At 41.7% G+C, this 22,622-nt stretch overlaps 1 protein-coding gene across 3 annotated transcripts in view; it reads left to right on the top strand.

Moving 5' to 3' along the window:
* Nucleotides 1-2,047: 2,047 nt before the first annotated feature.
* Nucleotides 2,048-22,622, top strand: part of EFHC1 (EF-hand domain containing 1) — a 36,700-nt gene continuing 16,125 nt past the window's right edge. The window contains exons 1-6 of one of the 3 annotated variants that reach the window (XM_020902844.2): nt 2,048-2,232; nt 4,471-4,692; nt 9,204-9,491; nt 14,245-14,394; nt 15,531-15,723; nt 19,557-19,777. In XM_020902844.2, the coding sequence (XP_020758503.2) occupies nt 2,170-2,232; nt 4,471-4,692; nt 9,204-9,491; nt 14,245-14,394; nt 15,531-15,723; nt 19,557-19,777 (1,137 nt within the window). In that variant the 5' untranslated portion in view covers nt 2,048-2,169. Of the gene's footprint in view, nt 2,233-4,470; nt 4,693-9,010; nt 9,089-9,203; nt 9,492-14,244; nt 14,395-15,530; nt 15,724-19,556; nt 19,778-22,622 lie in introns of those variants that run through there. The other 2 variants (XM_020902850.2, XM_020902856.2) reach the window with 2 other exon arrangements.

The following is a 22,622-nucleotide window of genomic DNA, read 5'->3' as shown; positions in this document are numbered from 1 at the left end:
GACTCTGAGGCTGAACTTGCCATCTTGAAATATTCTCCCAGTGGCTGACTTCTGTCAAATGAAAAAAAAAAAAAAAGCAAAACCTAAAAGTTGAGAATTATGTTTTATTCAGTGGGCTTTTTGAGGACTCAAACCAGGAAGACAGTCTCTAAGCTCCAAGCAACTACCACAAAGAGGTAAGGGAGGAGCCCGGAGTTTTGCAACAAAAAACAGGTGGTCAGAACATAAAAAAAATTACTGTTAATTAAAGAAAAACAGACATCTCAAGTTAATGAATGAGTGATTTTCTTTGTATGAGAAGATGCAAGAGTCTGGGCTCACTGAACTCATTCCTTTAATAGGCACCTTACCATCCAGGACCAGTATTCTGCTTTTCTCCATCCTAAATCCCCTCAGCATGCAGTTGTGGATGACTTCTGTGACTGATGGCTTAATAGTTGCAACATCTTTTTATTTACTGATATGGTGACATCCTTTGTCCACACTGCCCTTCTAGGTCAGTGGCTAAGATAAAATGTAATGGACAAATTCTTTTAAAGTCTTTAGTATCATTACAATGCATTGATTCAAAAAATGTATTAAACACCTACATTAGGGCACTACACCAATAAAAAAATAAAAAATCTGGAAAGGTGAAAAAGGGAGTGGGGGACAAAAATGGGAAAATAGAAGTAGTTAGGGGAGAGCAAGTGTTATCAGAAAAGAAAATCTTTGGGCAAGGTGTGAAGAGAGCCACCAATAACTACTTCATGTGCCATTAGTGGATTGATGTCCTGGGCCCCCTGAGGTTTATGCCTGTTAGTGAAACCCATCAGGGGGATTTGCTCTGACAAGCAGCAGTAAAACTAAAGCCTTTGTCTGTATTGGCAGTAAACCACCCATGACATGGATGCCTTTGGCGTGAAGCTTCCTACTCTATCGCACTCCGTTAAACTGGCTCATTCTCAGAAATAGCTGTTATAAAAATCAGATGCCTGGGCCCCATTTCAAACCCAGTGAATCCAATGTCCAGGCATCTGGGTTTTGTTTTTCTTTTTAAGCTCCTTAGCGCTGCTGATAGCTTGTTTTTTCTTTCTTGAAGATGTTTCAAGAACAGGATTACATTTTTTAAGGGATAATAATGTAAACAAGTTTTGTAAAAAGAGTACCGACGATTTTGACAATTTATCACCGCACTTATTTGCTTTTTTCCTATGACAAATTTTTCTTGGAAGATGTATTTTCCCTCGTGGGTCTTAACTTTTTATTGCAACTGTAGGTAGTGGATACTAGAGACTCGGAGAATCGACAGGAGCGCCTTGTAGCTCTCCAGTCAACAAATATTGAGTGTCCTGCGGTGAATGTGTAAGATGGATGGGGTGGGGAGGGCCGGTCCATCCACCAAGGCCTGTGAAGGAGAATGTAGAAGTACAATGTGCTGCGCTTAGTCGCTCAGTCGTGTCCGACTCTTGGCGACCCCAGGGACTGTATGTAGCTCGCCAGGCCCCTCTGTCCATGGGATTCTCCAGGCAAGAATACTGGAGTGGATTGCCATTTCCTTCAGAAAGGTAAAGTAGGAAAAAACTTCAATGCGGTAGTTGGAGGATTAGGCACCAGTCAGTTGCTTTTGTTTATTGAACATCCTTGAACAACAGAAATACAATCATGAATAATTCTCAGTCCCTGGCCCCAGGAAAGCACGGGTTCGGGAGAAGTTAACACTTTCAACCGGAACCAGCCAGTGACACTTCCGTGTGAACTGGGACAGGAGCCTTTTTCCCACGGGTGGGAGAAGAGCGAGCTGGCGGGTCGAGGTGAGGACTGGGGTGGAGCGAAGGAAGGACCGCCCCTTCCCCTGTAACTGATCTAAGGCCCCGCCCGGAACCCAGGCCCTCAGGAGGAGAACCATCACGTCATCCTACAACCACCTCCTCCCGCCCCGCGTTCTCACATGACTGCGCGGGGCGGGGCTAGCTCCCCTCGGCCACACTCCCGCGAGAACGTCTAGTCCACGGGCTGCGCACGCGCGGGCCGGGCACGCCTGCGTCTCAGGCCCCGCCCCTCTTCCGCGAGCGCTCGGCTTGTTTGGCGTTACCATGGAGCTGCCGGGCCGCCCAGAACGCCGCTGGTCCCCTTGGCAACGCGGGAGGACCAAACCCGACCCGGGTGGCTGCGGCGAGAGCGGCCGCAATGGTGTCTAACCCAGTGCATGGCCTGCCTTTTCTCCCAGGCACGTCCTTTAAGGACTTAACGGTGAGGACTTCTCCGGCCAACCCCCTGACCCCACCTCCTGGCAGCCTTGGAGGGCTCGCAGCAGGTTGCGTCTCTTCTCGTCCACGCGAGTTTGTCCTTTTCCCCTTCAAACCCTCTTTCTGCCCCCAACTCTGTTCTCACCCGCACCACCACACCCGACCTCACCCTCTTTCTCCAGTTAGATCGCAGCCCATCCCTCTCTGGTTTTTCCACTCCATCTTGGCAGTCTGTTGGCCTCCCAGCGTTCTTCCTTGATGCGCTGCTCTTGCTGGTTTTCCCCACCTGGTTCCCGAGCTCCTTCGGCCTTCTCCCTAGCTCATTCTCTCTTCTGCATACCTCTCCTGCCCAGTTCCATCCTTAAACTCTTCTTCCCTCAACCGGGGCCTCTTCCCCGACTCAACCTCTACACGCCCACCCACTCTCCCCAAGCCCATCATTGCCGCCCGCATTTTTCCTCTTCTGAATCCTAGACCCAGTAATCGCTCCCACTCCCAACTCCATTCCACCTGTTGGCTTCTTTCTGCCAGGTCCTTTCCCGCGGTCTCATTTATGCTTCTACGAAGCCCTGTCTTCTTTTCTGTCCAGCACTTCGACTTTTTCTGCAATCTTGTTTAATCCTTTTTCCCCCAAATGCTCTTGCTCGTAAAGATGGCACTTGGCCATCTTCCTTCCAAACCATCCTCAGGTGATTTGTGGGAGATAATTGCACTTTTCGCTTTTAACATTTTTATAAAAGATTGCTGTTTGGATTTTGTTTCACTCCTCCCCTGGCGTAAGTGTTTTTAGTTGTATCCTCTAGACAAAACTGAAGAGGAAAAAAAAATAGACTTGTGTTTTTTTTTTTCCCCCCTCTGAGACAGTTTAGCCCTTGACAAAATTATGATTTTAATACTGAAATTTCAGGGTGCTGAAATATGTGTTGGAAGGTCAGCATTAAGATTCAATAGACTGATTTTCAAAGATGAAACAATAATCATTTATATTTATGTAGTTTAACAATTGAAACTGTAAGTTCCTCTCCTTGGTCATAAAGGTAAGGTAAAAAAGTGGAGACTGACTGCTCACTTGACTCTTCCTTTCCTGTTGAGGGGAAGTTGTCTCCTGGCACTGAACAGTGCTGGTTTGGAGAATGGGATGATACAGACAAAATGAGGTAGTCTTCCTTCTCTTCCTGTATGAATATCCTTGGTTTTTTTTTAATCCCACTGTGTTGCTGAAACCTCCTATATGGACCTCTTCCAGAGTTCTTGTTTGTGGATAGCTGTCCGACCACTGATCTTTGTGGAGTGGTGGGGAGGCTGGGTCTCCTTGCCACTGTTTTGATCTCCTTCCTTCAAAAATATTTCCTTTTCACTTTTTTCTTTTTTATATAATCTTTTGTTTTTTTTCCAGTTATCAAAAAGAATGTGTTGATTGTAAAAAAGAAAAACATAATTCAGTAATGTATAGAACAGAGAACATTCTCCAAAGCAGTCTTTTTGTGCACGTGTTTGCATGCTTGTAATTGTAGTACATGTATAATTTTATAAACTGCTTTTCTGGGCTTATTAAATCATAAACATTTCCCCCAGATTGCTGCATGATCTTCAAAACCAGTATTTTAATAGCCTCATAATAGCCCATTAAGCCAGCTTTCTATCATTTGCTCCTGCTTGTCTTTTAGATTGCTTCTCATGTTTTGCTATATTGTAATTAACATTGTAATTGTCAGCGTTAGGCATATTGTTCTTTCCCATGATTTTGGATTATATGCCTAAAGGATGGAGGGTGGAATTATTGAGTTTGACTTTAAATCCATAATATCCATTTGCTTTCCAAAGAGTTACATGAATATATTAGTGTCACTGTAGCAAGAGGGCCTTTCATTTCAGGTAAGAATTCATTTCACAGATTTGGATTGTTTTGGTTCCATGACTTATGACCACCAGATAAGATAGTACAAAATTAGGAGTCTATATAAAGATATTTTAGTTTTTTGTGGTAGGTGAGCTGATGATTAAAATTGGATGTTCAGTAACAGGGCTTTAAGTTTTATTTTAAGCTCAGGCTGCTGCCTCCCTCCTTGTTCCTGGCCCCGGGTTTTAGCTTAAAATACAAGAACCTTCCCATGTAGGTTAAATTTTTGATACAGGGTTTGTGGATGTTTATAAGTAAAGGTTGAATCTGATACTTTTGGAAGTTAGCTCTTCTACCTAACAAATATTTGTTATATCACAACACACTTCTTTTCTCCTTCAGAAAACAGCATTTCATAGAAGCCAGACGCTGGGCTATAGGAATGGCTATGCAGTTGTTCGGCGTCCAACAGTTGGGATTGGCGGGGACAGGCTCCAGGTCAACCAGCTGTCCCAGGCTGATCTGGACGAGCTGGCCAGCAAGGTCCCAATCCTCACGTATGGCCAGCCCAGGCAGGCCCCACCCGCACAGTTTGTTCCTGCTCATGTGGCTTTCGACAAAAAGGTATCATCTGGGATCAAAGGGTACCCCTCAAATTCAGATTTCTGAGAGCCAGCTGTTTGCAGAATAGTCAGTAGTAAACCACAGGCTTTCCAGATTCTCTGAGGAAAAAATTGTTCAAATGCCTCAACCCTTAGTCATAGACAGCTGGACTCAGGATTGAAAGACTCTTTCTTTATTCAGGAAGCTGATTACAGAAAATAATTCCCTGTAGATGTCACTGAAATATTTTCTAAATACTGTTTTAAAAAGTCGGATGAGTTCTGAATTCTTGAGTTCATATTGCTGTATTTACCTGTTTGATGTGTTTTCCACATTTTAAAAGTCCTGTATTCTGTAGTAATGACACATGCTTAATCTCTGTGAAATGCAAAAATATCATGAAAATTACTTCATCTGTCATCAGTTTTTGTCTAGGCTGTTTCCATAAGTTTTTGTTTTTCAGGGAGCATTTCAGATTTGTCTTAACTTAACCAAAGGGTAGTATAACATTTTTGTTTTATTTATTCCTATGCTTTTGTAATGTGAGTTGTTTTATTTCCATCTGTTAACATTTCCACATCATTCTTGATTTTCCTTTGTCAGTGAGCTTTCTCTTTTCACTAAGGTGAGGTTGTCCTAACCCTGGCCATGTAGCAGAATTACTGACGGAACTTTTAAAGAAACTTGGGTGTCACGCCAACCCTTCATTGATTCTCATTTCCCAGTGATGTCTGTATATAACTGGATGTGACAACTACTAATCAGTAGTTAGCTGTCTTCATTTACTCCTGGCCTATATTACTTGTCTGCTTTCTTGGTCTTACAGAGTACTTACTGAAGCTAGAGGCAGAAAGGTACAAAATAATCTTGTGGAAATTTGCCATTTGCACTGGTAATCACTTAATTAGAAGAAAGTTATTTTTTTTTAACTATATCAGCCATAATATATATCCTCTCCCCTTTCCCATCTCAGCTAACTCATTTGATACAGTGAGTATCAAATTCATAGGCTTTCCTTTCATAGGCTGAACCTAAACATCCATTATCAGTGATATGATTTTGTATGTCTTAACTTTGTTCTTGTTTCTCCTGTTTATTTACAGCTGTGATAGGCAGTGCAAAGCCAATAGAAAAGGGAGAGGGCTGAAAATACAAGAGAGGAGTGAGACAGGCGTTTTTAACAGTTTGTGCTGTGTTAAGTCGCTTCAGCTGTGTCCAACTCTGTGACCCTATGGACTGGAGCCCACCAGGCTCCTCTGTCCATGGGATTCTCCAGGCAAAACTACTGGAGTAGCCTGCCATGCCCTTCTCCAGGGGATCTTCCTGACCTAGGGATTAAACCAACATCTCTTATGTCTCTGGCATTTGCAGGCAGGTTTTAACAGTTTATCAAGATATAAGAGGTTATGTTCAATTTTTACTGAAAACAATAGCAAATAACTATTGTAAACTAGAAAGTGAAAAAGTATTAATGAAATTCAAAGAGAGAAAATTGTGCCTAATAGGAAATAAGCTTCTTATTTTTTGTTTTTCTATGTAATTTTATGCTAACTGTCATTACTTAGTTTATACTTTTTAAATATTACAATTCATTTCTTTAAAGATAATTGTTGTGAAAAGAATATTTACATTTTTTCTACTCATTTTACTGGAATCATCATAATTTCTTGAGAAATAATTCTTACCGTAGATTATGAAGTAGAGTAGTTAAATGCATGGTTTTGAACCTAAAATTTTTTTTTTTCGCAGTAAGGAAATTATGGGTTCTGTGAATTAAATCAGAGTTTAAATTTTTTGAGAATACTCAGAAATCCACTTCATAGCCGATATGTGTCCATATTTTGGACATTCTTCATGCCGTTCCTCATGATTAGAATATGACTGGATATAACGATCTCTTACGTAGATGATAAAGACCAGGACATCTCCAGGGAGGGCCTGTGTTTTCCCCCTTTGCTCCTTTACCGTTCTCATCATTCCCCAGGCTGACTTCCCACTCTGTGGTGTTCTTCTTTCATCTTTTTTATCCTTCATCCTACTGCCACTTCAAACACTCAGGGGACTGCTTCTCTACCTAAAAAAAAAACAAAAACCTACCTTCTTTCTGCTTGGTTTATTCCTCAAAGCACAGCTCTGAGCACATCACTTCTCTAGGAAAATGTAACCACTGCCCAGCTACTCTAGCCTACAGTGGTCCCAATCCGCGACTGTAAGTGCACAAAGAGAGATTAGGATTCATTTGTACTGATCATATGACATAATTCTATAAGGTTTGATTTAAATAACTCATTAACATTTTAAAAACAGAATACACAAAATCCTGATTATTTGAGCCTTTAAAATGTGGTGTGTGTGTATGTATCTTTTTCCTGCTTCCCATTCTGAGGCCAGCTTTCTGTTGCCAAAGGTATCTGCATCCCCTCCACCTTAGAAAATAGATGGCTTAGGAAGCTGGGTATGCTCCAGGGTTCAATGTTTGTTCTTCTCCTTTGTCTTTGCTCACTCCTTGACTCCAGACTCTTGTCTTGAAATGTCCTTTACATGATGAACTGTGTCCTGAATTCTAGATGAATTACCCATTTGACATCTCCTCTTAAATGTTTAATGGATATCTCAAAAGTAAACATGTTCAAAAGAAACCCCTAATTTTGTTTCCTCATTCCCCAAATATGCTCCACTGCAGTCTTCCCCATATCAATGTGATTGTAGTTCCATTTTTTTCAGTTGCTCGGGTCAAAATATTTGAGTCATTTTTTTTTTCTAATGCTGACTTCTTTCCCTAAACCCAGCTCTGCATCTCAAGTTGCCTCCTTCAGTATTAACTGTGCTGTCACTTAAATTCAGTAAGCCTAAATTCGAGCCCCCCATCTGCACTACCAAAGTTATCTTCTCAGATAAATCTGTGTAAGTCTGTGGTTCAAATACTATTATGTACATGAATAACTGATCATGTCTTCATTTCATTCTTTGCAGTTGCTGTAAAATGTTACTTTAAAAGGATCTTTGTATTTGGCTTTTACTGTATGGTTTTTCTGCTTTAAACATTCTGCTACATTCATCCATTTCATATTTGGATGATGAGTTTTAAGGCCCTGACTCCATTACATTCATATTTCTGCTATGCAGTTGCCCATTCCTTTTTGGTTTTTATCTTATTCTTCCACAGTAGATGTTATACATTATTTCATCTTCTCCTCCATTGAGCCATAATTGTGTCTTCACTAAAGAGTCTCCTTGGTTTGTTCCCCTTGTTTTAATAGAATTGGGTTTGGATTAACACACTTACTTCCCTGAAACATCATTCTAATATGTTCTTGCCTTGAAAAGAAATGTTAAAAATAGAGTAATAGAAACTTAAAAATCCCAGTTTGTGCCATTTTGACTTTACACTGATGCTGCTGCTTCCAGAAGACCTGGGATTTGCTCCATCTGGGATGGTTGTTTCTGAGCACAAAATGGGTATTTACAAGCCACCCAAAGATGTGGTGGAGGGTTGATTTGAGATTCATTCATATAAAGTCTCTAAGAATGAATATGTCATTAATATATGTTTACAAGACACCCCACTTCTAAAGAAATGGACTTGAGATTTGGTTTTCATTTTGAAGCCAAAAGTCATGTTCTCGTCCAAATTTCTTATCCTTTTCACAAATTTGAAATGGAATATTTGACTTTGAAATAAAGCTAGTAGAGTTAAGTCTTTAAGGAACATATTAGTAAACCGTCTACCCCTATTTTGAGTATTTAGTTCAGAGGTCAGCAAGCTTTTTCTGTAAAGGGCCAAATAAATAAATATTTGGGGCCTTGTGACTGACTTAGTCTGCTTGAGCTGCCGTAATAAAATACAGACAGGTGGCTTAAACAATAGAAATTGATTTTCCCACAGTTCTGGAGGCTTCAAGTCCAAGATTGCTGTTGATTTGGTTTCTGGGGAAGGCTTTCTTCCTGCCTTTCAGACGCCTGCCTTCTTGCCGTGTCCTCATACAGCCTTTCCTCAGTGCACGTGTGCTGGGAGGGGGGGAGGGAGCCCGCTTCCTCCTCTTAGAAGGCCACCAGTCTGTTAGATTGGGGCTCCACCCTCAGGACTCACATAGTCTTACTTAGCTCTTAAATACCTTATCTCCAAGTATAGTCATGGTGAAGGTTAAGTTTCCAACACTGCTTATTGTGGAGGTGGGGACATAACTCAGTTCACAGCAGCAGTCCAACTACTCAACTCTGCCCTTATGGGAAGGCAGCCATTAGCAATGATATGTTATGTTGTATGGTTCCCATGTGTTCTGAAATTTTGTTCTCCTTTCGATTTTTCGACCATTTAAATGTATTAAAAACTGTGCTTAGTTGCAGGTTCTATAGAAACAAACAGCAGGGATAGATTTGTCCCGTGATCATAGCTTGGCAGCCTTTGAATTACAAGGTGGGAATGATGAGTATTTGAACCTCCCTGAGTGGTGGTTCTTGGCATGAGAAGGGACTTGGTATTTTTTGATGAGACACTAACACACCATTTCTTCCACCCTTCTGTATTACAGGTGCTTAAATTTGATGCCTATTTCCAAGAAGATGTTCCTATGTCAACTGAGGAACATTACAGGATCCGCCAAGTGCACATTTACTACTATCTGGAAGATGACAGCATGTCTGTCATAGAGCCTATTGTGGAAAACTCTGGGATCCCTCAAGGAAAGTTAATCAAACGCCAGCGCCTTGCCAAGAATGACCGGGGAGACCATTACCATTGGAAAGACCTAAACCGAGGAATAAACATCACAATTTATGGCAAAACTTTCCGCATTGTTGACTGTGACAAGTTCACACAGGTATAGTATGTGTTTTTGGAAGTTTTGGTGTCTGAGGCATTGTTCTAATCTATGAGAGAATACATGTCACTTGTTAGGGTAAGAGGAGGGCATTGATCCTCTGTCCCGAGTGGGTTAATATGTAGGTTAACATTTGTGTATGTCATATGTGGCATCATGGGCTTCCCAGGTGGCGCTAGTGGTAAAGAGCCTGCCTGCCAGTTCAGATATGCAGATGACACCACCCTTATGGCAGAAAGTGAAGAACTAAAGAGCCTCTTGATGAAAGTGAAAGAGGAGAGTGAAAAAGTTGGTTTAAAGCTCAACATTGAGAAAACTAAGATCATGGCATCTGGACCTATCACTTCATGGCAAATAGATGGGGAAACAGTGGAAACAGTGACAGACTTTATTTTTCTGGCTCCAAAATCACTGCAGATGGTGATTGCAGCCATGAAATTAAAAGATGCTTACTCCTTGGAAGGAAAGTTATGACCAACCTAGACAGCATATTAAAAAGCAGAGACATTACTTTGTCAACAAAGGTCTGTCTAGTCAAGGCTATGGTTTTTCCAGTGGTCATGTATGGATGTGAGAGTTGGACTATAAAGAAAGCTGAGAGCTGAAGAATTGATGCTTTTAAACTGTGGTGTTGGAGAAGACTCTTGAGAGTCCCTTGGACTGCAAGGAGATCCAACCGGTCCATCCTAACGTAGATCAGTCCTGGGTGTTCATTGGAAGGACTGATTTTGAAGCTGAAACTCCACTACTTTGGCCACCTGATGCGAAGAGCTGACTCATTTGAAAAGACCCTGATGTTGGGAAAGATTGAGGGCAGGAGGAGAAGGGGATGATAGAGGATGAGATGGTTGGATGGCATCACCGACTCAATGGACATGGGTTTGGGTGGACTCTGGTGATGGCCTGGCATGCTGTAGTTCATGGGTCGCAAAGAGTCAGACACGACTGAGCGACTGAACTGAACTGCACTGAAGAGATGCAGGTTCGATCCCTGGGTTGGAAAGATGTCCTGGAGGAGGGCATGGCGACCCACTTCAGAGCTCTTGCTTGGAGAATCCCATGGACAGAGGAACCTGGTGGGCTACATTCTATAGAGTCGCACAGAGTCAGACATGACTGAAGCGACTTAGTACACATGCACATATGTACCATCACTGCATGCTGACATCATTTTTTTCATGACGACATTGGTACATATTCTAAATGGATATTTGAGTAATAAAGTTAAACTCCCATTGTGGCTGAATCATTTGGTTAGAAATCAGTTCACATGCCAGTTCAGATAGAGAGTAGTAGAGCTGGGACCCTTGAAGGGATAGAAATATGAAAGAGACAGTGGGCAATTTAGCTTAAGTCTGGATTTACAAAAATAGCACTATCTCTACTAGCAGATATGAGCCAAAAGTTTTTTGTGTGGTTTGTATTTTTTCTGGAGCTCATACTTGCTGTACACTAGGGAAACTTGCTATCTAAAAAATTCCTGGAATAAAACCATTTTTAAAGAAAAACACATTGAGGAAAATCCTCATTTCTCTATTTCATATGTAATGGATTTTTGACAGCTTCAATTGTAGAGAGAGGAGAAAAAGAGCAAAAGAGAGCACTTTCTTTAGCACAAAATGTAGATATTAGTAAATAATTGCAAATTTGCTTTTACCATGCACCGAGCCCCTATGAGTTCACTCATTTTTTTTTAATTAGTAATTTATTTAGCAAATACTTAGTACCTGTTGAATGCCAGGCACTGTTCTAGGTGCCAGGTATGAAGATTTGCCCTTACAGAAGTTACTACATTCTGGTTGGAGGAGACAAATAATAAGCAAATAAATGTATGTCAGATGCTGCAAAGAGCTATGGAAGAAACTAAATAGGGGAAAGGGGTTGGAGTTGGAGGGGGTGCGAAGTCTGGCCAGGGAAGGCCTCACTGATGAGATGTCTCAGGGGCAGGATCTCAGGGCAATGAGCGGGAGAGCCATGGCACCCGTGCTGCCCCCAGAGCAGCCAAGAAAACCGTAGAGAAGGTGGAGGTACCAGACCATCTTTGAGAGACTGTCCCCCTCAAATGGGCCTTGATATCTCTTTTTAGGTTTTTGAAGTCCTTTTTATCATAAGCAATTCCAGGATTGTGCCACCGGTGAAAAATTATGAAGTGTTATATGAATTTGAGGCATCACAGTTGTTTTTACAGTCACATCTTTACAGTTTGAACATTTGCAAGTTGATCCCTGAGCTGTTGATCTAAGCCAGTTACAGTCACTTCTCTTTATTAATGGTAGTTATGTGCAGTACAGTCTTCACAGACACTGAATTAACAAATACTGAACCATTGCCTAAGAGAAATGCTGAGCTGGGTTCCTCCAAGCCTGTGGTCAATAACACAGTCTTGTTCTGTGTGTTGTTTCTGTTTACATATTATTGATTCATTAACTTTGAGGTCCTGGCCAACAGCAGTGTAAGTCATGCCTGAATGAAGCTTAACTGACACTTGTAATTTTTCCTTAAGGTACATCACAGCTGCCTTTTATTTTTTGCGGTAAAATGTAGGTAAGATGAAATTTAGCACTTTAACCTTTTCTAGATGTACTGACTGCTTACCAGTCCTCTTGTACTGAGAACATGAGACAGCACTGTAGCACTAAGGTTGGGGGCCACTTCAAACTGCAGAATCCCCTGCAGAAAGCAAATAAGTGAGAAAAAGTGGTTGGCTCCAAATAGATGGAAAAGGACGTCCATTCACTGTGAAACCTGAAGCAAGGCAGAACTTCCCAGTGTTCAACCTCAGCTGAGAGTGTGCACCAGACGACTCAGAATTGCGCTGGTCCATGCTTGGCTGGAAAGGACCACAGAAGTTCCACAAGGGTTGATTAAGTTGATAAGGTTTAGCAGGTAGACAAATTTGCAAATACAGAAATTTGTGGATGATGAAGATCTAATGACTGATAGACAAAAGCTGAGTGTTTCAGGCGCTGATGATTAGATTATGTTTTCAATAACTGATCTGTTAGAAGTTGGCTCCTATAATAGTTTAAAGTTTGTCCACATCTTACCTAATTTGATGGTTTTCGCCGTGGCTGGACCTATGAGTGAATAAGAAAGGAAACTGTCTTTCCAGTGTGATTTGGACAAGGCACCATCTCTGTTTACACATATCATCATCACCATCCATTCTCACTCCCTCCTCAGGCCCTGCATAAATGGTCCCATAGACAGAGTGAGCTGAACGTGAGATTCCAGGCCCTAGGAACAGCAAGCAAGCAGCAGCGTTCCCAGACCTAACGGGGTCATCCAGGGTCCACAGGTTGTCTGGTGGCCAGAGCACCTTCCTGGAGCGTGGTGCCGAGTAAGAGACCAGAGTCTGAACACCTGTGTTGGCGGACTGCACCTGGACTTGGAGCATCTGTGCAGAGTGGGGAGTCTTGCTCTTCTCAGGCCCACCAGTCTGTGTGGGGAATTCCCTCCCCCACTTCTCTCTCCTGCTCTCAAAGACACTCCCTTCTCTCTGCTCCCCCAGGGACACTTTAGAATAACCACTTCAAAGAGCTTGGGCTTTTTTCTAAGAGACAGGAAGAATAGTCAACTTCAGGAAGCTTCTACATTCCTGCCAAAACTTTAAATACTAAGATTACAAGCTAGTTTGCAGAACTGATAATAGAGCCCATATATTCTGTCCCTGAATTCTGTACATTTTGTATGGAATTGTCCAAAAGCAAACAACACAATCCCCCAAAGAAACCCACATTAATTTCCAGTTCCAGAATGTAAACAGATCCCAGGAAATTGTTTTTTTGTGCTCAACAAAAAAGTTAGTTTGTTGTGCTTTTAAGAAGAATCGAGTTGTTTTAAATATATAGTGACTTAAAATAATACATATTTGCTCATAATCAGCAAAATAAAATTCAAGATCACATCAAGTTCACATGGCTTTCTTTTAACTTTTTCTAGTGAGATTTGAGCCCCTGATTCGTCTTTCTTGTTGGACTGAAATATTTTTTGGTCTGAAATAACCAGTGGGTTTGCTTTCTTTACCTTTTTTTTTTTTTTTGGTGGGGAGTACTTAATCATATACTTGTTTTAATTGAGATGGCAAGCTGGGAATGTGATTTCAGCTTAACTTTTCCCTTGTGCAGCTTGCCGCCACGTGCTCTATGATGCGCCCAGTCCCGTCTGACTCTTTGGGACCCGTGGACTGTAGCCCACCAGGCTTCTCTTTCTGTGGAACTTTCCATGCAAGAATACTGGAGTGGGTTGCATTTCCTGCTCCAGGGGGTCTTCCTGATGCAGGAATGCAACCTGTGTTTCTTGGGTCTTCTTTATTGGCAGGCGGATTCTTTACCACTGTGCCACCTGGGAACCCCACTTGCCCCATACCTGACATGAATTACATACTGTTCAGACTATGGTTAGCTTCCCAATGTATAAGCATTATGTTAAGTGTATATAAGCAATCCTAGTTTTCCCTCTGTTCCTGGGCACCTAAATCTTAATTGATCTGAATTCATATTTGGAGCCAGCTACCTTGCCACCACATCTTCCATTTTTACTTAAGGTAATTATCAGTTATTGTCTACATTACACAATTGGGTCATTCAGAGGCTTGTTACTGCTAAGACATGCTCAAGCTTTAAACTAATGGTTAATGTGGGCAGTGGCTTAGAAATTCTTATTATATTAGTGTTTATTTTTACAGCATCACTTAGCACTTACTTTGAGAAGCTTCAAGAAGGATAATCATTATTGATTTTGAATTACATAGGTATTTTTGGAAAGTCAAGGAATTGAGCTAAATCCCCCAGAGAAGATGGCGCTCGATCCTTACACTGAACTCCGGAAACAGCCTCTCCGTAAATATGTGACCCCAACGGACTTTGACCAACTCAAGCAGTTTCTCACCTTTGACAGACAGGTAGGTGAGTGACCCAGTAGGTTTGTTCCCAAAAATGGCACTGCTTATTAGCAAGCTGTCTTGGTAGGTGTGTATTTTGAAACATTACAACTGTATTTTAACTGGTCAGGTACAGTGCTGTCTTTCTGGGGTTACAGGTACAGGAATCCCTAAATTTCATATCAGAGATTCAAACAAGATTGTGAGTTGAGTCTTGTGAGTTCCACCAAACTTCTCTCTTAAAGTAATTCCTGAGCACCATCTGCTCCCTAACTTTACATTTCCCGCCGCCCACTTCTTTTCCCAAATATGGATTAATCTCCAAAAATCCTTTGGGAAACCTTGAGTGAATTATTGGGATGTTTCAAAGCTGTTTGCATATATGTAGGCTTCTAATGTTAAAATAATAATTTCAAAGCATTCCCATTGCAGATGCTTCCTTGTTAAATGTTATAATGCATTGATGTTTGAGTACAGAATGTTCTGGGTATTTTCCAACTCTGTTCCAGCCTGTCTTCCCCGTTGTGAGCTGGTGTATAGAGCAGATTTGAGTCTTCCCTTCTCTGTACTAAAAGGAAAGAGAAAACAGCGAGATCACCCTCAGTGCTTTTCTGCTGCTGTTTCTCTCAGAAATGTAATTCCATTTAGTACAGAAAATTCTACATAGCACTACCAAGTTCTTTTAAGAACATTCTTTAAATCAGTCATATGACTGTTACTATTTTGTAAAGGTTCTGTTTTTGAGGTTGAAAGAACTAAAATACTGATTAATAATTGAAAATTCTTTCCATACTAATTATATACAAACCATTCACGTGTATCTTTATTAATACATATAAACCACTGAATGAAGGGCCCACTGCTCTTTTAATTCAGCTTCTCTTTCACTGACTAATATTTTGGATCAAAATGAATCCTTTCTCAGCACAAGCTTTTAAGCCTATTACTTAATACTTTCCAGCTGTTGACATCTGGTTTATAATTTCAGATGTTTTTGTATCTTTGGTGAATATTTTTTTTTAAATAACCATCTGAGATTACTTCATAGTCTTTCTAGCTAATCTTTTCATCATTGATACATAAATGCCAAAGTAGCTAAGTTAAACTCTCCCCTAGTGGAATTTTTTTTTAAAGTCACTGCTTTGGGTTCTTCAAAGGTTCTTCGATTCTATGCCATCTGGGATGACACAGACAGCATGTTCGGGGAGTGTCGAACCTACATCATTCACTACTATCTTATGGATGACACGGTGGAAATTCGAGAGGTCCATGAACGAAATGATGGGCGAGATCCCTTCCCCCTCCTGATGAACCGCCAGCGCATGCCCAAGGTTTTGGTGGAGAATGCAAGTATGTGGGATTCAATTTATCCTCTATTCATTGGGACCTTTCCTGGATCTCAGAGGAGTTAGTCATGTGATCATCCCCTTTACACTCGGGAGGTGCCTGCTGTGTTCTGTAGGCTTTCCCGTAGGGGCCTCCGTTACTGGCCCCTCAGTCCAAGCTTGTCTCTGAAATGGTCTGGCAGAGATGATTGATATCCAGATCAAGGGACCAGAACCAAAACAGCAGTGGGAGATTTATTTAAGTATGGAAGGGCAAGGCTTCTGAGCCACTTCATGTCAGGTTTTTAGTGATTTCCTGAAACAGTCTTGTTTTCATTCAGAGGTACAGCTTACCGTTTCCTTATGTGCACTTTGGACTTTGCTTCTCACCTCAACCACTTCCTAATCAATCAGGAAGTTTCTGTGTGGAATAACTTCAGGTGGTAAAGACACGTCTGTGATTCGTAAAGGTGGATCCCCATTTTATCACCCCCTGGTCTTTCTTTGCTGGTATAAAATAACCTTGTGAATTGGCGTAAGAATGCAAACAGAATGCAGCTGAGACATGCTGTCTGTCACTACTTTTCTGGAATAAGTGGACTTGCTTTAGTTATTGACTTAAGAGTTAAGAATTTTCTCTTACAAGAGTATCATCTTGGTCACATGTACTGACCAATGTTTGGATGGCTGACAGAACTCTGTAAATACTTTCATTGTTTTTTTTTAACTCTGTGTTTTTTGGAACTCAGAGATAAGAAATTCCAGGTATTGAGCAAGAGGTTTGTCTCAGAGGTTATAAACAAATCGGCAGTCTGAAGGCTAAATCCAGCCTACCCACATGTGTTGCTGGGTCTACGGAGTGTGTTTTAAAAATGCAGAGTTATTTAGGGGCAAGGAGGTAGAGATTTCCATCACTTGGAGAATGAGTAGTCAAAATGTGGTGAAGGTACACCTTGATAAATATGTAGTTGTTAGAAACAATAAACAAAATGTACAAGAAAGCGAATGGGTGCATCTTAAATGCATACTGCTGTGTAGAAAAAAGGAGATGCATGATGCAATACCATTTACATAAAGTAAAATACACACACAATAGTGTAAATAGTACACACAAAACCAAAAAGCAGCACATTAGAATGGTTGCCTGTGAGGCAGAGGAGAATGCGATTGGGGGAAGGGGGATAAAAATTGTCATCATTTTTTAAATTAAGAGTTAACTTTAAAACCGTCTTATTTTGAGAAGTGAGAATAATGGCTTTAACAGCTTCCATTCTCAAATAGCAATAACTGGATTGGTGCCCTTGTTCAGCTTAGTCCAGCTGCTGCCTGCTCTGTTCTACTTAGCTCCTATAGATCCCTCCTAGAGTTCCATGACAGTGGACTCTGTACTAATTTTGGCCTTCCAGGTGCTTAAATGAGCTGAAATGCCTGCTATCTGGAGCTGACAAGCATTAGAGTTATGATTGAGAGGAAGAATGGGAATGTATTCAGGGTGGCATGAAAAAGGCTCACTAACTCTCTTGAGCTCACTCTTAGGTTCCTTGTTTGTCTGTCTTATCAATGTGACCTGTGTTTAAACCTTTCAACATGTAATCATCCGCTCCCATAACTTCCCAAATTTTAACAAAATTTCCATCAGAGGTAGATGGAGAGGTAGTCAGATGACCTATGTATGGTCCTTTGAAAAGATAGGAGACATATCTTTTTATGAAAGTTGCAGTTAGTCTTGTGGTAGCAGGACAGACAAAGCTAAACTCCCATCAGCTAAATAATTTCTTTAACTGGAAAAAGAAATGGTGTTAAAGCATCTGACCGACTTCCAGAGGCCTTTATCCAGTGGGTAGTTCTTACTGAATTCAGTGCTCTGAGAACCATGTCATGTGCTAAGTGCTGTGGAGGATAAGATAAAAATGCTGCCAGACCTAGAATGCCTGTCCTTCAGTCACTTTCAGGGGCTGGGGAGACAAGTCATATACACTCAGAGTGCTTAAACAGTAACACAGGAGCCCCAGGTGATCTGATTCCGGACTCGTGTGTCATGTAGACAGAGCTCAGAACAACCGGTTTGAGCTAGAAAGATGGAAGAAGCCTTTACAGGAGAGCCTTTACAGGGTTAGGTTAGTAAGACCTAACCCTTACTCGGAAAAATCTTATATACAGAAAGAAAATGATTCCAGAAGTAAAAAATCTGAGATGTAAGAAGCAGTAAAGAAAGAAAATGGTAAAATGTAGGTGAATCTAAATAAACATTGACCATACAAGCTGAAGGAATAATGTTGAATTTAGTTTTTTGAGTGTTGAATTTTAAGCCAACTTTTTCCTTCACCTCTTTAACCCTCCTCAAGAGGCTCTTTAGTTCCTCTTCACTTTTGACCATTAGAGTGATAGTATCTGCATATCTGAGGTTGTTGCTATTTCTTCTGGCAGTCTTGATTCCAGCTTGTGATTCATCCAGTCCGGCATTCCACGTGATTTACTCTATATATAAGTTAAATAAGCAGGGTGACAGTGTACAACCTTGATGTATTCTTGCCCTAGTTTTGAACCAGTCGGTTTGTCCATGTCTATATTTTAGATCCCACATGTAAGTGAAATCATACAGTGTTGGTCTAGCCATGTTGTGGAAAATGGCAAGATTTCATTCTTTTTTATGGCTGAGTATATCCATTGTATGTGTATGAATGGATAATGGAAGAGAAAGACAAATACCATATGATGTCACTTATATGTGGAATCTAAAACATGACACAAGTGAACCTATTTACGAAATAGAAACAGACTCACAGACATAGTGAAGGTTGATTCTGTGTTTGGAAACCTGTTGATTTCCATGGATGAACAGATTACTGGAACTATCCACACTGACTGTCCCTGCCTTCTGCCCCAGGACTAGATCACACTGCCCTCATAGCAGTGATCACAATTGTAATGAAACCGTTTTTTGTGTGTTTAGAGTCTGCTGCCTCAAACAGAATGTTGCCTCCATCAAGGCAGGAATTTTATCCATATTGTTAATTGTGGTCACTAATAATTTGTTAGATGAGTGGATAAATGAGTGGGTGAAAGTGAAAATCGCTCAGTCGTGTCTAGTTCTTTGGGACCCCATGGACTATACAGTTCATGGAATTCTCCAGGCCAGAATACCGGAGCAGGGTAGCCATTCCCTTCTCCAGGGGATCTTCCCAGCCCAGGTCAAACCCAGGTCTCCTGCTTTGCACATGGATTCTTTACCAGCTGAGCCACAAGGGGAGCCCAAGAATACTGGGGTGGGTAGCTTGTCCCTTCTCTCGCAGATCTTCCCTACCCAGGAATCAAACTGGGTTCTTCTGTATTGCAGATGGATTCTTTACCAACTGAGCTATCAGGAAAGCCCCCAAATGGGTGGGCGGTTGAGTTGAACTAAATGACTTGGATCCTCCCACCGTAGATCCAGTACTCTGTCTTTATAGAAGGATGTTTATTCTTTTCTCTTGTGATGATTCCTTCTAAGCCTTAATTCTACTGAGATTAGTGACCCGTGGACAGGGGAGCCTGGCAGTCCACGGGGTTGCAAAGAGTCGGACACAACTAAGCAACTAACACACACCCAACAGGGATATCTGAAGCTTAATATGGGAGAGAGACTTTACAGAAACTATCTGGGCCGTTATTTATGGGTCCTGTTCACAGATAGAAATACACAGCCCTGTGTTCTGCTGGAAGCGTAGAGGAGTCGCTGACCCTCGGTCAGAGCTGACCCTCGGTCAGAGCTGAAGCCCACACCCGCTCTGTTCTCAGGAACGCCTGGCTGTTGTGTGTCTGTCTTTCTTCCCATCCTCATTCCTTTTTCTCTCTTCTCTTCCTGCTGTCTTTTGTTAGAGAACTTCCCTCAGTGCGTGCTGGAGATCTCTGATAAGGAGGTGTTGGAATGGTACACGGCCAAAGACTTCATCGTTGGGAAGCCGCTCACTATACTCGGGAGAACTTTCTTCATTTATGATTGTGATCCATTTACTCGGCAGTATTACCAAGAAAAATTTGGAATCTCTGATTTACCACGCATTGATATGAGCAAGAAGGAACCACCTCCTATGAAACAGGTAATGGAACACTGGCTCTGAGGGTAGTAAGAGAGTTCATCTTCTGATAGAGGAGTTTAAGGTAAAAAAGGGCTCTTATATGAATACCCAATTAAAAAATGGGCAAAACATATGAAATAGAGCAGTTCATAAAAGAAGAAATACAAATAGCTAATGAACACATGGAAAGACCCTCAACTCATCTTCAGAAAATAGAAATTAAAATACTGAGGTTTAGGATTTTTGATTTAAAAAGACAGCATCCAGCATTTGCCCTGATGTGATGAAATAAGCATTTTCCTGGACTGCTAATAGGTGACCCAGTGAGGAAAACTCTGAAAGGCTGTTTGTTGCCATTTTAACTTTTCCAAAATAAAATACTACCTATCTCTTGACCCAGAGAATCTGGTTCAGGGATTATAAAAAGGTAGGTGTAAGGACCTGTATTGTAGCATTATTTATAATAAGGTGTTAGAACGTTAGCCAAATAAATTATAGTATATCTATCCATATAAGTCTTCCATAGAAGACTAAGTCTTGTTAAAAAAAAAAGAGGAAATCTATGCATATTAGGATGAAAAAAATGTCCATAACATTTTTAAGGGAGCATGAATACATGATGTGGCACTAATTTCTGTAGATTACTGTATACAACATCTGCTTACGTCACTGAGGAAAAGATCTGGAGGAATGTTTCCCCAGATGATCTACAGTTGTTAGTTCTCCAGTGGGCAGAGGGAAGGGAACTAAGAGGGAAGTGGGAGATGACCAGGGACCTGCTTTTTATATTGTGTGGTTTTAATTTCACTTTCTATTCCAAGCTGTGTATTACTTTAATAATTTTTTTAAATTTTTGATTAAATTCCAGACCCCTAAGACATTTTTTTCTTGTTGTTTTTTTTTTTATTTGCCTATTTATCAAACCCTTTCACTTAAAAAGTGATTGGGAGCAAAAAAAACCTGATTAATTGAAGATGTTAGAAATGGTGTTCTCTAGTTGCAGTATTGCTGTCCATAAAGATCAGGCAGAACTCCAGAATTCAGTTCTGTGCATCTCAAAGTCCACTGTGATCTGAGAGTAAGTTCATGGTGTCTTTAATGCACCAAAATAGTAATCTAGTAAACTTGAGCCTTCAGAATGGCTCAGCCACGTATTTTAGAGTTTGAAGTGACAACTGCATGTTTTCAGAATTACACAGCCAATTCCAGAAGCATCTCACATGTCAAGGCCCACAGTGTCATAGACCAAAGGCACTGGTGCTATTACACCTGTCTGGGGGAAGAACAATTGACACAGCCTCTTTGTGTGTTGTTTGTGTATAAAATAGTGTGTGAGCATCCATGGCCCGTCTTTATTTTGCCAGCATGTGTGTAAAATTATATCAGCGGCCTCTTTGCAAAAGACAGTGATTGGCAGGATGAAATGATTGAGTGTCTCCAGCCTGGCTCCTGCTTTACCCACATCTCTTGGCCCGAGCCGCTTGCATATCACTGAGTTACGAGGGTTCTGGGTCCTGTTTTATCCCCTGGACTTCTGCTAATGCTCCTGCTCCTGCTTGAACCACTTTCGCATCATTTCTTTACATGGCTCTCTCACCTCTCGTAGCTTAGTGTAGGCTTGCTTTCTTCCAAGAAGCAAGTACTTTTAAGCTCTCCTCAGTCATTACCCCTTGGCCGTCTAAACTCTACACAATGAAGTGGGGATGCAGGGATGGGAGGCTAGCAGCTTCTAGAGGCACCAAGCCAGAGTCAAGCCAGTGGGCAGGGACAGAGCTGGATATGAAGTGCGTATATTTGATTTGAGAATCTTGACCCTCAGATCAGGAGTAAGTCGACATGGATCCAGAGACCACATGAGCTAGATCTCAGACTCGGTCCATCTGGAGACATGCTGGTAGGGAGGAGGAAGAAGCCAGGGCCAGGAGGGCCCATCTGCCATGGAGCCGGCCTCTGAACACAGCGTTTAAAGGATGAGGGGCTCTCAGTGTATGTGTGTGTGTGTGTGTGTGTACATGTTAAAAAAAACAAAAAACCCTGGGCAGGAACTCTGGCGGGTAGGTCATTGGAACAGGGGTATGTAGGAGTGGTGTTGTCCACAGAGGAATAGCTCTAGTTTGGAACAGGACCCAAGCAGCAGCTTGGCATATGATGGAATGTGAGAAGCATTGTACCAGGGCGCCAGGCAGAAGGGCTGATATTTAGAGAAGGCCTGCATCCCAAGAAGGGAAATGAGATTCGATTTGAGGGAAATAGGTGGAATCCTGTTAAAACACAAAAGGAATTTGGCAGGAAGGTGCTCAGAAGCTTACCTCCCTATTTCAAAACCCCTTAACCTCCCCTGCACCCCCACCCAGGTTGCTCTCACCATGTATTGATATTAGATTGAGCCACTGTATTTCTGCTACTTACAGGTAAGTTAGAGCTTAGCATGTCGGCAGTGCTATGGGCAGCTTAGCATGAGGGACTTTCAACCAAAGTTGCTCTGTCCGTGGCAGCTTGCATATTCACTGCCTACTGGTTTTGCATTTGGGACAAATTAGTCATTGTCCATCTACTGGATCCACTAGTCACACTTCCCTGGTGTGTGTCAGATGGTAAAAGCATCTGCCTACAATGCGGGAGACCTGGGTTCGATCCCTGGGTTGGGAAGATCCCCTGGAGAAGGAAATGGCAACCCACTCCAGTATTCTTGCCTGGAAAATCCCATGGATGGAGGAGCCTGGCAGGCTACAGTCCATGGGGTCGTAAAAAGTCGGACATGACTGAGCGACTTCACTTAACTTAGTCACATTCCAGCCATGCAGATCATATTAATCACATACAGCCCAGAGGTGGGTGAAGGATCAGTGTTCTAAGCCCTTCACCT

The sequence above is a fragment of the Odocoileus virginianus genome, chromosome 27 (assembly GCF_023699985.2).
Source record: "Odocoileus virginianus isolate 20LAN1187 ecotype Illinois chromosome 27, Ovbor_1.2, whole genome shotgun sequence".
NCBI classification, from domain to species: domain Eukaryota; kingdom Metazoa; phylum Chordata; class Mammalia; order Artiodactyla; family Cervidae; genus Odocoileus; species Odocoileus virginianus.
Note: the sequence above shows the minus strand (reverse complement) of the source record. Positions and strands in the feature narration are given on the sequence as shown.